The 17,174-nt window shown below is 42.6% G+C and overlaps 1 protein-coding gene across 1 annotated transcript in view; it reads left to right on the top strand.

Moving 5' to 3' along the window:
- The window catches only part of extl1 (exostosin like glycosyltransferase 1), a 55,782-nt gene extending 39,224 nt beyond the window's left edge, over positions 1 to 16,558 (top strand). The window contains exons 4-11 of the mRNA XM_062962148.1: positions 4,656 to 4,775; positions 6,776 to 6,908; positions 7,738 to 7,856; positions 9,270 to 9,368; positions 11,651 to 11,737; positions 12,480 to 12,640; positions 14,300 to 14,471; positions 16,104 to 16,558. Of these exons, the coding sequence (XP_062818218.1) occupies positions 4,656 to 4,775; positions 6,776 to 6,908; positions 7,738 to 7,856; positions 9,270 to 9,368; positions 11,651 to 11,737; positions 12,480 to 12,640; positions 14,300 to 14,471; positions 16,104 to 16,292 (1,080 nt within the window). The 3' untranslated portion in view covers positions 16,293 to 16,558. The remainder of the gene's footprint in view (positions 1 to 4,655; positions 4,776 to 6,775; positions 6,909 to 7,737; positions 7,857 to 9,269; positions 9,369 to 11,650; positions 11,738 to 12,479; positions 12,641 to 14,299; positions 14,472 to 16,103) is intronic.
- The last annotated feature ends 616 nt before the right edge of the window (positions 16,559 to 17,174 follow it).

Here is a 17,174-nt window from a genome sequence, read left to right as displayed (position 1 = left end):
GTACAATTTACAAAGATGTTAGACTAAGGTGAATATCCCCTCTACTCACTAAATGGCCAGGGAGAACCCTAAATTGGTACCGCAGTTATTTATTGTCTGATCTTGACAAAAAAAGGGTAACAGAGCAGGTGGCCAAATTTCTCTTTTCAGCGGCAAAAAGCTGTAAGTGCTTCATGAAAAATCTGTAAGTGTTGAGAGTGTAACAAAGAGTATCTAGATGACGTTTTACTAATCGGTAATCAGTTTTTGTTTTAGATTATAAAGATCAGGGGTCCCCAAACTTTTTAAACAGGGGGCCATTTCATAATTCTTCGGACCATTGGAGGGCCGGACTATAGTTGACCACTGAGCATAAATAATAATAACAACAATAATAACAGCAATAATAATAATAAAGACGTTTGGAAGAAACCCCTTGGGCCATTTATTCCAATCCCCTTCTGCCTTTGTGCACCGAAAGCACAAGCAAAGCACCCCTGACAGATGGCCACCCAGCCTCAATGTTGATGATGATAATAATAATAATAATAATAATAATAATAATAATAACAATGAAGAGGCTTGGAAAAGACTCCTTGGGCCATTGAGTCCAATCCACTTCTGTCTTTGTGCACCGAAAACACAAGCAAAGCACCCTTGATAGATGGCCACCCAGCCTCAATGTTAATAATAATAATAATAATAATAATAATAATAATAATAATAATAATAATAAAGACGGTTGGAAGAAACCCCTTGGGCCATTTATTCCAATCCCCTTCTGCCTTTGTGCACCGAAAGCACAAGCAAAGCACCCCTGACAGATGGCCACCCAGCCTCAATGTTGATGATGATAATAATAATAATAATAATAATAATAATAATAATAATAATAATAATAATGAAGAGGCTTGGAAAAGACTCCTTGGGCCATTGAGTCCAATCCACTTCTGTCTTTGTGCACCGAAAACACAAGCAAAGCACCCTTGATAGATGGCCACCCAGCCTCAATGTTAATAATAATAATAATAATAATAATAATAATAATAATAATAATAATAATAATAAAGAGGGTTGGAAGAGACGCCTTGGGCCATTGAGTCCAACCCCCTTCTGCACACGCAAAGCACCCCTGAGAGATGGCCACTCAGCCTTAATAATAATAATAATAAGGGTTGTAAGAGAAGAAGAGACCCCTTGGGTCATTTAGCCCAACCCCCTTATGCCCTTGTGCCTTGGGGGCCGGATAAATGGCTTCGATGGGCCGCATCCAGCCCCCGGGCCTTAGTTTGGGGACCCCTGATAAAGATAGTCAAATAACCAATAGAGAATGGAGACCCTTTTTTTAACCATAAGCCAAATGCAATGTCATAAACTACTCAAATGTTGTATTCCATCATTGTACTGTAACCTGATCCTAGCCAATGGTTTGTTGACCGAAATAAAGGCTACTGACTGACTGACTGGCATCAGGGAACATGATAGAAGCCATTCACTGAAAACGATGCCTTCATTGTCCTGAAATGTTTTCTCCTCCTCGAAACGGTGGAACAAGTTCCGTCTCGAATCCTGGCTCCCGAGGTTCCCATCCACTCCTTTGCTGTTTCTGTTACATGAGTAATAATGAGACGTTGACTCAAAGGAGCGGAGCAGGTTGGGAAGGAATTTCATTGTGGCAGATGGAAGGACGGGTGCTCGCTCGAGAACGGCCCCGGGCCCCTTGGCACTGGTTTCGTGGTCTGTGTCGGTAGCAGCAGGTTGCACTTTGGTTAAGGCCCAGAGTATTTGTTTATCGTGTCAGAAGCAAACCGAGGGTGCAAGTTGTAATGTATTTGAAAACACAAGCAAAGTTTTAAAAATTTGGCATTATACTAAATGTCCTTTGACTAGTAGCTGGCCACTCAGAGTGCCTCTGGTGTTGCCATGATGAATGTGGCAGGGTACAGGTTGCATTGTAATACGTGGTATGTGGTTTGCCCCTATCCACATCCACAAGTTCCGGACTCCTCTTTGTGGCCCCATTTCTGAAGCTTGGCTTTGCATCTCGTGGTGCCAGTGCGCAATCTGTTCAGCGCCAAGTCTGTGTGCCCAGGAAAGAGTCTCTTATTCTGACGTCACCCACTGATTGAGGTTCCAGGTTTTAGCCTGCCACTTTTGGACTCTTGTTTGCTGAGTATTTCTGTAGATCTTAGAAAACTATTTCTTGATTTAAGGCATTGCCTTGCTGGCTGATATCCGAACACAGGATGGTCCGGAGATGTCACTGCCTTGGTCCTTTCATTGCTGGCTGCTACTTCCTGGTGGATGTCAGGTGGTGCAATGCCGGCTAAACAGTATAATTTCTCCAACGGCGTAGGCCTGAGTTGCTGCCTCTTTCTTTGTGTTTGTGCATGACAGTCTGGAAGGAACGATGGGGTTGCTTTTGTGAGGAGTTGTTAGGAGTTGTTGGGAGAAAATGGAATCTAAATATCGATATACTACCGGTATAAACGTAGATGGCGAGCTAAAGTATGTCGGTGTTACAGGAGGTCTTTCCACAGTCTGTTGGAAATAGCAACCTTCTCCAGCCTCCACTAGTTATTTGCTTGCCTATGATTCCGTTTGTTTACTGGATCGTATATGTATGTTTTGATATGCAGCTTTCCCTTTACTCTGTGTTTCTTGAGGCCATAGGCCAGATCTCGGGTCCATGTCCCCCCAAATCCAATGTGCGGTGCTGCTACCAATGTGCCTTCCTCCTCCTATTACTACTACTACTACTACTACTACTACTACTATTATTACATTAGCCTTACCATGCCATAGACCAGATCTTGGATTCACATCCCTCTGAATCCGACTTTATTGCTATCCTGTTGTCGTCTCTTCCTCCCCTTTATTATTATTATTATTATTGACCCAACGACGTTGTATGACACAGCAAACAAGATAGATATGCTGGATTTCGTTTCACAAAATCACAAGTCGAACACTTCCCAAGTGTCTAGGACTGTGTGATGTATTTTCGGATGATGCGTGCAGATCCCAGTAAGGTGGCCTTTTGCAGTTGGCAGATCGTAATTTTGTCAATGTCTATTGTTTCCAAATGCCGGCTGAGATCTTTTGGCACGGCACCCAGTGTGCCCATCACCACTGGGACCACCTGCACTGGTTTCTGCCAGAGTCTTTGAAGTTCAATCTTGAGGTCCTGAGAGCGGCTGAGTTTTTCCTGTTGTTTTTCGTCAATGCGACTGTCACCTGAGATGGCAACATCAATGATCCAAACCTTGTTCTTTTCCACAACTGTGATGTCTGGTGTGTTGTGTTCCAGAACTTTGTCAGTCTGGATTCGGAAGTCCCACAGTATCTTTGCGTGTTCATTTTCCACAACCTTTGCAGGTTTATTATTATTATTATTATTATTATTATTATTAGTAGTAGTAGTAGTAGTAGTATTTATGTGTTGTCGAAGGCTTTCATGGCCGGGATCACAGGGTTGTTGTATGTCTTTCGGGCTGTGTGGCCATGTTCCAGAAGCATTCTCTCCTGACGTTTCGCCCACATCTATGGCAGGCATCCTCAGAGGTTGTGAGGTATGGATAAACTAAGTAAGGAAAGGAAAGAATATATATATCTGTGTAGAGTCTGGGGTGTGGCAAGGGTCCTTTGTCACTGGGAAGCCAGCATTAATGTTTCAGTTCGTAGTATTACTTTAGCCTTGCCGTGCCATAGGCCAGATTTTGGGTCTGTGTCCCTCCAGATCTTTTTTTTTTTTATTATTATGTTTTGTGATAGATAAAATTTGTACATGAAAACTGTGAAACAGCTTCGCGATTATCTATAACCTCTATCCATCCTACAGCAGTATCTATTAAATTTACATTCATTACGATAGAGGCGAGGCAAACCAAAGCCACAGAGAAAGTCATGAAAGACAGAGAGAGAAGAAAAGAAAAAAAAAAAAAAAAAAGGAAGAATCCCCCGATTTCCTTCCAGACCCTTTACATGACAGCATATTTTTGCTCAAAGTATTGTCAATTTTATGCGATGTACTTTAAGACATGTTCAGTCCATAGTTAATTTCTTGCAGTGCTTTGTTTTCAGTTCCACTTTACTTTGTCTATGTATTTTCTCAATAAAGTCCAATTTGTCTCTCGCGTGGTAGCACTGTCCTGTTTTAAAATTTGGGTTAGTAAATCCATGCTTTGAATGTCCAAAAGTCTCAGAACCCAGTTTTCTTTTAGTGGAATTTCTTTTGTTTTCCACATTTTTGCCAGACATATCCTGTCCCTCCAGATCTGTTGGTGTTGCTATCCCACTGTCGTCTCTTCCTCCCCTTTTTAAATTATTATTGTTGTTGTTATTATTACTATTATTACCCTAGCCTGGCCATACTATTTTAACGTGGTGAGATGTATTCCACACTGGGCATGCGTATTCAGCAGCAGAGTAGCAAAGCGCAAGGTCTTCACTGTGTCCGGTTGTCATCAAGGCGGCTGACAAGTCCCTCCAGGTGTTTTGGACTTCAACTCCCACCATTCCTAACAGCCGGCAGGCTGTTAGGAATGGTGGGAGTTGAAGTCCAAAACACCTGGAGGGACCAAGCTTTCCCATGCCTGGTCTACCTTATCCCTCGTGTCCTTTGGGTACTTTCCTTGGTGGTCAACCAGTTTGTTTTCACTCCTTCCGCTTCGCAGATTCCGTCGACCGTCCGATGTCTCCACAGCGACAAGATCCTGGCCTTCCAGCAGCAAACGCAGTTCCTGTGGGAAGCGTATTTCTCCTCCGTGGAGAAGATCGTCCACACCACCCTTGAGGTGAGCCGCAAAGGTCCTGCTTTTGCAAATTTGATTGTTTGCAACACGACTTTATGGTCACCTTCCAGCATGGAATTCGTCAGATCCTCCGGCGGCGCAGTGGGCTAAATCCTTGTGCCGGCAGGACTGCTGACCTGAAGGGTTGGGTTGCTGACCCGCAGGTTGCCGGTTCAAATCCACATTATCTGCTTTGAACTGGATTATATGAGTCTACGCTGCCGTATAATCCATGACAAAGCAGAAAATCTAGATTTGATATGGCAGTGTTGAAGGGGCCTCAGAGATGCATGCTAATCAGGTTTTCCAGTCAAGCCTTTGTTGACCTTCTGCTGACCAATAAACCAAAGAAGAAAAGTGGGATATAAATAATAATAATAATAATAATAATAATTATTATTATTATTATTATTATTATTATTATTTTATCATGACACAGCAAACAAGCTACATATGGTGGATTTCATATCACAAAATCACAAGTCGAACACTTCCCAAGTGTCTAGGACTGTGTGATGTATTATTATTATTATTATTATTATTATTATTATTATTATTATTATTATTATTATTTTATCATGACACAGCAAACAAGCTAGATATGCTGGATTTCATATCACAAAATCACAAGTCGAACACTTCCCAAGTGTCTAGGACTGTATGATGTATTTTCGGATTATTATTATTATTATTATTATTATTTTATCATGACACAGCAAACAAGCTAGATATGCTGGATTTCATATCACAAAATCACAAGTCGAACACTTCCCAAGTGTCTAGGACTGTGTGATGTATTTTTGGATTATTATTATTATTATTATTATTATTTTATCATGATACAGCAAACAAGCTAGATATGCTGGATTTCATATCACAAAATCACAAGTCGAACACTTCCCAAGTGTCTAGGACTGTGTGATGTATTTTCGGATGATGCGTGCAGATCCCAGTAGGGTGGCCTTTTGCAGTTGGCAGATTGTGATAATAATAATAATTATTATTATTGACACAACGACGTTGTATGACACAGCAAACAAGCTAGATATGCTGGATTTCATATCACAAAATCACAAGTCGAACACTTCCCAAGTGTCTAGGACTGTATGATGTATTTTCGGATTATTATTATTATTATTATTATTATTATTATTATTATTATTATTTTATCATGACACAGCAAACAAGCTAGATATGCTGGATTTCATATCACAAAATCACAAGTCGAACACTTCCCAAGTGTCTAGGACTGTGTGATGTATTTTCGGATGATGCTCACAGATCCCAGTAGGGTGGCCTTTTGCAGTTGGCAGATTGTGATTATTATTATTATTATTATTATTATTATTGACACAACGACGTTGTATGACACAGCAAACAAGATAGATATGCTGGATTTCGTTTCACAAAATCACAAGTCGAACACTTCCCAAGTGTCTAGGACTCTGTGATGTATTTTCGGATGATGCGTGCAGATCCCAGTAAGGTGGCCTTTTGCAGTTGGCAGATCGTAATTTTGTCAATGTCTATTGTTTCCAAATGCCGGCTGAGATCTTTTGGCACGGCACCCAGTGTGCCCATCACCACCGGGACCACCTGCACTGGTTTCTGCCAGAGTCTTTGAAGTTCAAACTTGAGGTCCTGATAGCGGCTGAGTTTTTCCTGTTGTTTTTCTTCAATGCGACTCAATGCGATTATTATTATTATTATTATTATTATTATTATTATTATTATTATTATTCTGCTCAATGCAAGATATGGCAGTGAAGAAAAGGGATCATTTGAGGGTCACTTGCTGCTTGGATATTGAGAAAACCAACTGAGCTCATTTCAGAGGTGAAATCTCCTGGTCTTAACTTGTCAGCCTACATCATGGCAACCTCCCTTTCTTTCTCTTGATGCGAGAATCCAGGCTGAGGTGGATCTCATGCCTCCTCCACATCATGCTGACAGCTCCAGGGGCGTGACGCGGGTGCGATGACAACTCTCTCTTTCTTTTCCAGATCATCAAGGATCGGATATTTCATCGAGAATCCCGCCCGAGGTTCTTGTGGAACGTGCTTCCGGGGGGTCTGCTGGCACGGCCGGAATTCTCCACCCACCTGAGCGACTTCCCTTTCTACTACCTGCAGCAAGGTACGTAGGAGACCTTTTCCCCATGCAACCTCTTCGATGTATTGTTTCTCTACTCCTAGCCATGGAGATAGGGTGCACATGAGGATGGGAGAGACATCATGCCTTAAATGGGATGATGGAGTGTGCATTATTATTATTTTATTATGTCACAGCAAACAAGATAGATATGCTGGATTTCGTATCACAAAATCACAAGTCGAACACTTCCGAAGCGTCTAGGACTGTGTGATGTATTTTCGGATGATGCGTGCAGATCCCAGTAGGGTGGCCTTTTGCAGTTGGCAGATCATAGTTTTGTCAATGTCTGTTGTTTCCAAATGCCGGCTGAGATCTTTTGGCACGGCACCCAATGTGCCGATCACCACCGGGACCACCTGCACTAGTTTCTGTCAGAGTCTTTGCAGTTCAATCTTGAGGTCCTGAGTTTTTCCTGTTGTTTTTCGTCAATGCGACTGTCACCTGGGATGGCAACATCAATGATCCAACCTTTTTCTTTTACACAACTGTGATGTCTGGTGTGTTGTGTTACAGAACTTTGTCAGTCTGGATTTGGAAGTCCCACAGTATCTTTGCGTGCTCATTTTTCAATACTTTTGCAGGTTTGTGATCCCACCAGTTCTTTGCTGCTGGGAGGTGGTACTTGAGGCAGAAGTTCCAATGGATCATTTGGGCCACATAGTTGTGCCTCTGTTTGTAGTCTGTCTGTGCAATTTTCTTACAGCAGCTGAGGAGATGATCCGTGGTTTCGTCAGCTTCCTTGTTGTTGTTGTTGTTGTTGTTATTATTATTATTATTATTTATTATATCATCCCATCTCTTCTCTCCGCAGGGTCCAGCCCTTCCGGCAAGTTCACGGCGTTCATCCGGGCGGTGTCTCCAGTCGTCTCGCTCTCGCAGCCCATCCTCAAGCTCATCCAAGCCGTCTCCAGGTCCCAGTACTGCGCCCAGGTAAGGCACCCTTGTATGGAAGGGAAGAGGGAAACTGTATGGCCAAATTCCCTTTCCTTTCCAGGTGTTGAAATAGAAGTAGCACTCCCCTCTGCATACACTACTTGCTGGAAACAAGAGGCTTAAGGGAGTTTGTTGTCTGTGTCCATCTGAGATGTGTTCTGGGATTGGAACATGTTCTTTGGGAAATGGACAATGTGCAGAAAGCGGTTTCCATGGCCACCTGGATGGCACGGACAAGTTGACTGCCCTCTTCCATTCCCTCCCATATGTAAATATGCCAGACATCCATGGTTTGCAGATGAGTCAAAGTCTGAACAACAAAGCTTTCAGCAATCTCTCCCAGGTATTGCCATCAATGGGACCAGTGAGTTAGGGGCTAACTTACGTCCCATTGATTTCAATTCATCTGCTATTCTAAACATGACTGATACTTGATCCAACTTGCACTTTCAGAATGTTTAAATTGTATATTTGGTGTACACTTGCACTCCTGACTCTCTCTCTCTATCTATATATACAAAAGGGTAATGAAATTTCGGCCTAGGACAAAACAACAAAACTGCACCTCCCAGAAACACTAAACTTGGCAGCACAACCCCTCATCCATGCCTCTACGTTCAAACAACAAAAAGAAAAGAAAAATAAAGTCCTAATTAGAGGGAGAGGAATAATTGTTTTTTATCCCATTTCTGCCAGTTAGAAGGCTAAGCTCCGCCCAGGGGACAGCAGAGTTAGACCTCACTTAGGCCTCTTCCACACTGCCTATAAAATACAGATTATCTGATTTTACCCTAGAACTCAAGACCTGGCTCTTTACTAGAGCTTTTAATCTATGTTAATTTTATCAATATTTGTATGTATGTATTTTTATCCTTTACAATTTTATCTTGTAAATCGCCTAGAGCATCTTGGATGGAGGGCGATTAATAAGTAATTAAATGATGATGATTTTAACTGGATTATATGGCAGTGTAGACTCAAGGCCCTTCCACACAACTATATAACCCATTTATAATGAACTTAATGTCAGGGGAAAACCTTTACCCTTTACCCTAACCACCAATTCCTCAATACTTTATTTCTCATACCACCAGACTTTGCCACAGCAATGCGTGGCCGGGCACAGCTAGTATATATATATATGTGTGTGTGTGTGTGTGTGTGTTATTTATTTTGTGTCAAATAAATGTGTGTGTGTGTGTGTGTGTGTGTATGAGTGTTCCTTGGTGTTCAGATTAGAACAATTTAGGTATAGATTAAAACACTAAAAAAGAGACCAGAGCCCTATCTCTTTCATAGTTATTGCTACCTATTCCTTTGGGGAGCCAGAATGTCGGTCCAGAGCGGGACGTCTCTGCACGATTGCTTTCCTGATTCGAGATCTCCTTCCCCTTCATCTCTCCTCCTCAGATCTTGGTTTTGTGGAGCTGCGAGAAGCCTCCGCCACAAAGCAGTAAATGGCCGCAGACGCCGGTTCCCTTGAGAGTCATCCACAGCAGCAGCAACAAGGTAAACAGGCAGCTTTGCTTGTGGCAGAGAACAAGGCATTTCTCAGCGATGACTCTGCCGCTGAACCCTAGGGATCCTTGCCAGACGTTGGTGGTTATTTTATCTGGATCTGGATATTTCGCCCCATATCACTTGCATGCAGAAGATTAAAAAGCCAATGGGATTTTGGTTTGCAGAAATAGGAGTCTAGTGCCTAGATCCAGGGAAGTCATGCTGTGTCAGGACCCAGGCAGCAGAGCACCAATAACCATGCGCAGAGACCAGAATCTATCTAATATCTTTATTATAGAAATATATAAAGTCAATAAAAACAAGTGAAGAATATAGTTCAGAAGCAGACCCTTCAGATGAGGTCAAATATAGTCCAGAATTGTATTGTCCAATATAAGATATTAGAGTTCAAAGTTATAATCCACTTGACCGAAACACACACTTTGCCAAGCAATAGTGTGGGGAGATGACAAGGTCTTTAGTTCATTGAAGCTAGACAACAAGGCTGGATCTTAAGCTTGATTGTTGGCTGGATCAAGACTGGAAACGTGACAACTTGAAGCATGAAACAAGGTCCGTGGCAAAACGTGAGACAGGCAAGACTGGAAACTTGGTCCGTGAAACGAGGCAAGGCTGGAAACTTGATCCGGGAAACAAGGAACTGGGGTACGAAGTCCACACACGATCTCTCCCCTCAAGCTGAACAATTGACTCCGCAAGGTTCCCCTTGCGGCAAAACCCCTATATAGGGTCTTGTTTTCCCGCCAACAGAACACTTTCCCTGGAGAACAAGAAGTGAAACCCAACTCTGTCCAGATGCATGACTCCTTAGAATTTCCCAAGGGAAGCAGACCTAATCAGCTAATTGTCTGGCAGCGATTCTGAGGCTCCGGCGATTTGCCTCCCTGACTCCTCTATGTCTATTATAATTGTCCTTTCGGGAAAATGGGAGAGAATTCTGCTCAAGGCTTGTTTGGTTAACTTCCTGAGGACAAACATCCTCCAGGTGGAGAGGCTCCGATTCAAGCTGAACCGGTGGAAATCCCATGTTTTCCTCCTCGTCTGCCACAATAGCACTAGGAACGGGACTACAAGGCCCATGAGACATCACATGCTGCCCCTCTATTCCGTTCTGTTTGGTCTGACCACTTTACCTGGAATCACACTGTGTCCCATTCTGGGCACCACAATGGAAAGGAGATGTTGGAGAACAAGCCCTGTGAGGAGCGGCTTAAAGAGCTGGGCATGATAGGCTTGCAGAAGAGAAGGCGGAGAGGAGACATGATGAGGGCCATGCAAAATAATAATAATAATAATAATAATAATAATAATAATAATAATAATTATTATTATTATTATTATTATTATTTTATTATGACACAGCAAACAAGATAGATATCCTGAATAATAATAATAATAATAATAATAATAATAATAATAATAATAATAATAATAATAATAATGTTGTATGTCACAGCAAACAAGATAGACATGCTGGATTTCGTATCACAAAACCACAAGTCGAACACTTCCCAAGTGTCTAGGACTGTGTGATTTTTTATTATTATTATTATTATTATTATTATTATTATTATTATTATTATTATTATTATTATATTATGACACAGCAAACAAGATAGATATCCTGAATAATAATAATAATAATAATAATAATAATTATTATTATTATTATTATTATTATTATTATGTTGTATGACACAGCAAACAAGATAGATATGCTGGATTTCATATCACAAAATCACAAGTCGAACACTTCCCAAGTGTCTAGGACTGTTATTATTATTATTATTATTATTATTATTATTTTATTATGACACAGCAAACAAGATAGACATGCTGGATTTCATATCACAAAACCACAAGTCGAACACTTCCCAAGTGTCTAGGACTGTGTGATGTATTTTCGGATGATGCGTGCAGATCCCAGTAGGGTGGCCTTTTGCAGTTGGCAGATCGTAATTTTGTCAATGTCTATTGTTTCCAAATGCCGGCTGAGATCTTTTGGCATGGCACCCTATTATTATTATTATTATTATTATTATTATTATTATTATTATTATTATTATTTTGCATGGCCCTCATCAAATTATTTATTCATTTCTATCCCGCTTTTCTCCCATGGGTGGGATTCAAAGCGGCATACAACATACAACAAACTGTATTCACGTAAAGCCCTGAAACTCTGAGTTTGGAGGCCGGGGGGGGGGGTCACAAACATGGGCTCCATCCTTTTTTCTGGCTTCGCCATTCTTCTCCTCTATTTCCTGAAGGTCAGTGACCGGTTTTTGCCTTACCCTGCCATCGAGACAGATGCGGTGCTGAGCCTGGACGAGCACACCAGCCTCTCCACCAACGAGGTAAGGCAATGCCAAAGACAAACAGCCCAGAATGTAGGAACGTGCCAAGGAACAGCCAACCTCTTGGGCAGTGTTCAGCCCTGGCTTGATGCCCAACAGCGAGACTCAACTTATTATTATTATTATTATTATTATTATTATTATTATTATTATTATCATCCAATAATATTAATATTATTATTGTACCATGCTGTGGCGCAGCTCGTTAGTCGCCAGCTGCAATAAATCACTACTGACCATGAAGACATGAGTTCGAAGCCAGCCCGGGTCAGAATGAGCTCCCGACCCTTAATAGCCTAGCTCGCTGTTGACCTAGGCAGCCCGAAAGACAGACATCTGTTGAGTAGGTAATTTAGGTACCACTTTATGCAGGGAGGCTAATTTAACTAATTTACAACACCATAAAACATCCAGCAGTGTGTGGAAGAATGAGGAAGTACTCCGTCAAGGACTCGGTGTCACAAGTGGACGGTGAAGCGGCATCTCCCTATGAAGCTGGAAGCTGGAAAACGTTACATTGCCTCTGTGCCTGTGTCTATATATGTTGTATGTCTAATGGCATTGAATGTTTGGCATATATATGTGCATTGTGATCCGCCCTGAGTCCCCTTTGGGGTGAGAAAGAAGGGTGGAATATAAATACTGTAAATAAATAAATTATTATTATTATTATCATTATTATTATTGCTATTGTATAACTTTCACAGCTGGTGCTGCTATTCATTTCCTTCTGCCTGCCCAGGTCGACTTTGCCTTTGTGGTGTGGCGGAGCTTCCCGGAGCGGATTGTGGGCTTCCCCATGCGCAGCCACTTCTGGGACGCCGGCAAGAGCCAGTGGAGCTACACCTCCAAGTGGACCAACGAGTTCTCCATGGTCCTCACTGCAGCTGCCTTCTACCACAGGTGCCCTCCTTCTGCTCCCATGTTTAGGTCGGATCAATGGAGCCTGGGACAAAGTGTTGTGATAGGAAAATCTCCTCTGAGTAGAGAAATTAGGCACCACTTCAGCAGGGAGGTCTTTTGCAGCACCTTAAAAAAGCATCGGAGCCTCCGGTGGCTCAGTGTGTTAAAGCGCTGAGCTGCTGAACTTGTGGACTGAAAGGTTGGCGGTTCAAAACCTGGGGAGGGGAGTGAGTGCCCGCTGTTAGCCCCAGCTTCTGCCAACCTAACAGTTCGAAAACATGCTAATGTGAGTAGATCAATAGGTACCGCTCTGGCGGGAAAGTAACGGCGCTCCATGCAGTCATGCCAGTGGCCACATGACTTTGGAGGTGTCTATGGACAACGCCGGCTCTTCGGCTTAGAAATTGAGATGAGCACTAACCCAAAGAGTGTGAGTAGATCAATAGGTACTGCTCTGGCGGGAAGGTAACATTGGTGCTTCATGCAGTCATGCCAGTGGCCACATGACTTTGGAGGTGTCTATGGACAACGCCGGCTCTTCGGCTTAGAAATTGAGATGAGCACTAACCCAAAGAGTGTGAGTAGATCAATAGGTACTGCTTTGGCGGGAAGGTAACATTGGTGCTTCATGAAGTCATGCCAGTGGCCACATGACTTTGGAGGTGTCTATGGACAACGCCGGCTCTTCGGCTTAGAAATTGAGATGAGCACTAACCCAAAGAGTGTGAGTAGATCAATAGGTACTGCTCTGGCGGGAAGGTAACATTGGTGCTTCATGCAGTCATGCCAGTGGCCACATGACTTTGGAGGTGTCTATGGACAACGCCGGCTCTTCGGCTTAGAAATTGAGATGAGCACTAACCCAAAGAGTGTGAGTAGATCAATAGGTACTGCTCTGGCGGGAAGGTAACATTGGTGCTTCATGCAGTCATGCCAGTGGCCACATGACTTTGGAGGTGTCTATGGACAACGCCGGCTCTTCGGCTTAGAAATTGAGATGAGCACTAACCCAAAGAGTGTGAGTAGATCAATAGGTACTGCTCTGGCGGGAAGGTAACATTGGTGCTTCATGCAGTCATGCCAGTGGCCACATGACTTTGGAGGTGTCTATGGACAACGCCGGCTCTTCGGCTTAGAAATTGAGATGAGCACTAACCCAAAGAGTGTGAGTAGATCAATAGGTACTGCTCTGGCGGGAAGGTAACATTGGTGCTTCATGCAGTCATGCCAGTGGCCACATGACTTTGGAGGTGTCTATGTACATGCAAATGTGAGTAGATGAATAGGTACCGCTCCGGCGGGAAGGTAATGGCGCTCCAGGCAGTCATGCCGGCCACATGAGGTGTGTATGGACAACGCCGGCTCTTTGGCTTAGAAATTGAGATGAGCACCAACCCCCAGAGTCAGACACGACCGGACTTAACGTCAGGGGAAAACCTTGACCTTTACCTAAAAAAGCATTTCTTTCGGGGAGTTCCCTTACCTCGCTTTACGAAGATTAAGAAAAACATTCAGAAAATGTCTTTTGATGGGAAGTTTGTATGCATTCTGTGTCCTGTTTGCATTCGGAGGACCCCAACCAATGAGGATTGTGGTCCATTGCTTTTTCCCGGGTCTCACTGGTGTCCGTTTCTCCTTCCTCCCTCCCTCCTTGAGCAGGTATTATCACAGCCTCTTCACCCATTTCTTGCCGGCTCGTCTACGTGGCCTCATTGACCAGATCGCCAACTGTGAGGACATATTGATGAACTTCCTCGTTTCCGCTGCCACCAAGCGACCTCCCATTAAAGTGACCCAGAAAAAGCAGCACCGAGAGAGTCCCGCTTCGCAGGTAAGGAGCAGGCGAGCGGAGAGCCAAGACGGTCAACTATATGGCTGGGAACCATGGAGCAATCTAGATCTTGGTGAACTACAACTCCCATCATTGCTCACCAACAAGTCCAGTGGTGAGTAATGCTGGGAGTTGCAGTTTGACAGCCTCTGGGGAATCCACAAACAAGGATTCCATACCTCACAACCTCTGAGGATGCCTGCCATAGATGTGGGCGAAACGTCAGGAGAGAATACTTCTGGAACATGGCCACACAGCCCGAAAGACTTACAACAACCCAAGGATTTATTTGTTTGTTTGTTTACAGTACCAAGTATAAGCCGACCCGAACATAAGCCAAGGCACCTAATTTTGCCACAAAAACTGGGGAAACGTATTGACTCGAGTATAAGACGAGGGTGGGAAATGCAGCAGCTACGGGTCAATTTCAAAAATAAAAATACCGTATATACTCGAGTATAAGCCGACTCAAATATAAGCCGAGGCACCTAATTTTATCACAAAACTGGGAAAACTTATTGACTCGAGTATAAGACGAGGGTGGGAAATGCAGCAGCTACGGGTCAAATTCAAAAATAAAAATACCGTATATACTCAAGTATAAGCTGACTCAAATATAAGCTGAGGCACCTAATTTTAACACAAAAGCTGGGGAAACTTATTGACTCGAGTATAAGACGAGGGTGGGAAATGCAGCAGCTACGGGTCAAATTCAAAAATAAAAATACCGTATATACTCGAGTATAAGCCGACTCAAATATAAGCTGAGGCACCTAATTTTAACACAAAACTGGGAAAACTTATTGACTCGAGTATAAGACGAGGGTGGGAAATGCAGCAGCTACGGGTCAAATTCAAAAATAAAAATACCGTATATACTCGAGTATAAGCCGACTCAAATATAAGCCGAGGCACCTAATTTTGCCACAAAAACTGGGAAAACTTATTGACTCGAGTATAAGACGAGGGTGGGAAATGCAGCAGCTACGGGTCAATTTCAAAAATAAAAATAGATATTAATAAAATTGTATTATTTGAGGCATACGTAGGTTACATGTTTTTGAATATTTATATAAAACTACTAGCTGTGCCCGGCCACGCATTGCTGTGGCGTTGTCTGGTGGTGTCTGTATTTTATAGGCAGTGTGGAAGAGGCCTAAGTGAGGCCTAACTTTGCCTGTCCCCTGGGCTGAGTGGGTTGCTAGGAGAGCAAGTGGGCAGAGCTTAGCCTTCTAACTGGCAGGAATTGGATAAAAACAATTATTCCTCTCCCTCTAATTAGGACTTTATTTTTTCTTCTTTTTGTTGTATCAACCTAGAGGCGTGGATGAGGGGTTGTGCTGTCAATTTTTGAGGTTGTGGGGTGTTTAGTTTTGTTGTTTTGTCAGTCGCCAGGATTCCATCACTCTTTTATATATATAGATAATTTAAAATAATAATAAGACTTTAAAATAAGACTGTTCAACTCTGTCCAACTCAAGTATAAGCCAACCTGAATAGCTAACCGGCTGTTAGGAATTGTGGGAGTTGAAGTCCAAAACACCTGGAGGGCCCAAGTTTGCCCATGCCTGGCTTGGGGCACAGCAAATATAGAAGAAGGCTGATGGTGCTTGCATCTTTGTCCCCTTGCAGATGTTGAAGAGTGCTCCTCCGTCCAACGGGAACCTTCAGTTTTCCCAGCGTCAGGACTGCGTGAACCAGTTTGTGAGCTGGTTCGGATACATGCCACTGGTGCATTCCCAGTTCCGCCTGGACCCGGTGCTCTTCAAAGACCAAGTGTCCGTCCTGCGGAAGAAGTACCGCCACCTCGAGAGGGACTAGCTCCGCTGGAGAACAACACATGGCCAACCCTTGGACCAAAAGCAAGAAGCTTCCCGGCTAGTGAACCATCGGAGCCCAAGAGCAGCATAGTGCTATTTTGGTCCCATCCGCATGGTCAATAACCTCATTGAAACGGAGGCCATGCTTGTCCATCAGACTTTGGGTACCCAAAGGTGGGACCTCACCTCACTGGTCGCTGTGGAAGTGCCAGGCGGATTTTCACGCTTTTATTGGGTTTTACCAGTACTAATAAAGGTTTGCAGGAATGGGCCGGCTCTGGCTCTTTCTTCGGACCTTGTCACACTTATTTATTTTTTTATTATTTGCAACGTTTATATCCCGCCCTCTCTCACCTCGAAGGGGACTCAGGACAGCTAACAAGTTATATGTACATGCAATATTTTATATTATTAGTATAGCACAATATAGGCATTATATATTACTATATTGCACCTTGGCCTGGATCTTTTGACCCAAATCGGGATTTTAATATTATTGTGTATATTGACTTTTATGACTGTTTTTAATCATGTTGAAGTTTTACTGCTCGGTTTAATGTTTTATCTGATTTGTGCTGTCGTGTCTGGGCATGGCCCCATGTAAGCCGCCCCGAGTCCCTCCGGGGAGATGGGGCGGGATATAAGAATAAAATTATTATTATTATTATTATTATTATTATTATTATTATTATTATTATTATTATTGTACTATACCTATATTGCAATATTATTAGTAATATTACATGTAATATAAATATACAATTTTAATACTGTATTATTATATTATATTACATTAAATTACTATTATATTGTATTACATTATAATAATATTATGTGTATATACAATATATTATATTATCAGTATAGCATAATAGTAATATTA

This window comes from Anolis carolinensis, unplaced genomic scaffold (assembly GCF_035594765.1).
Source record: "Anolis carolinensis isolate JA03-04 unplaced genomic scaffold, rAnoCar3.1.pri scaffold_10, whole genome shotgun sequence".
NCBI classification, from domain to species: domain Eukaryota; kingdom Metazoa; phylum Chordata; class Lepidosauria; order Squamata; family Dactyloidae; genus Anolis; species Anolis carolinensis.
The sequence above is the reverse complement of the archived record's forward strand: the minus strand, read 5'-3'. Positions and strand labels throughout refer to the sequence as shown.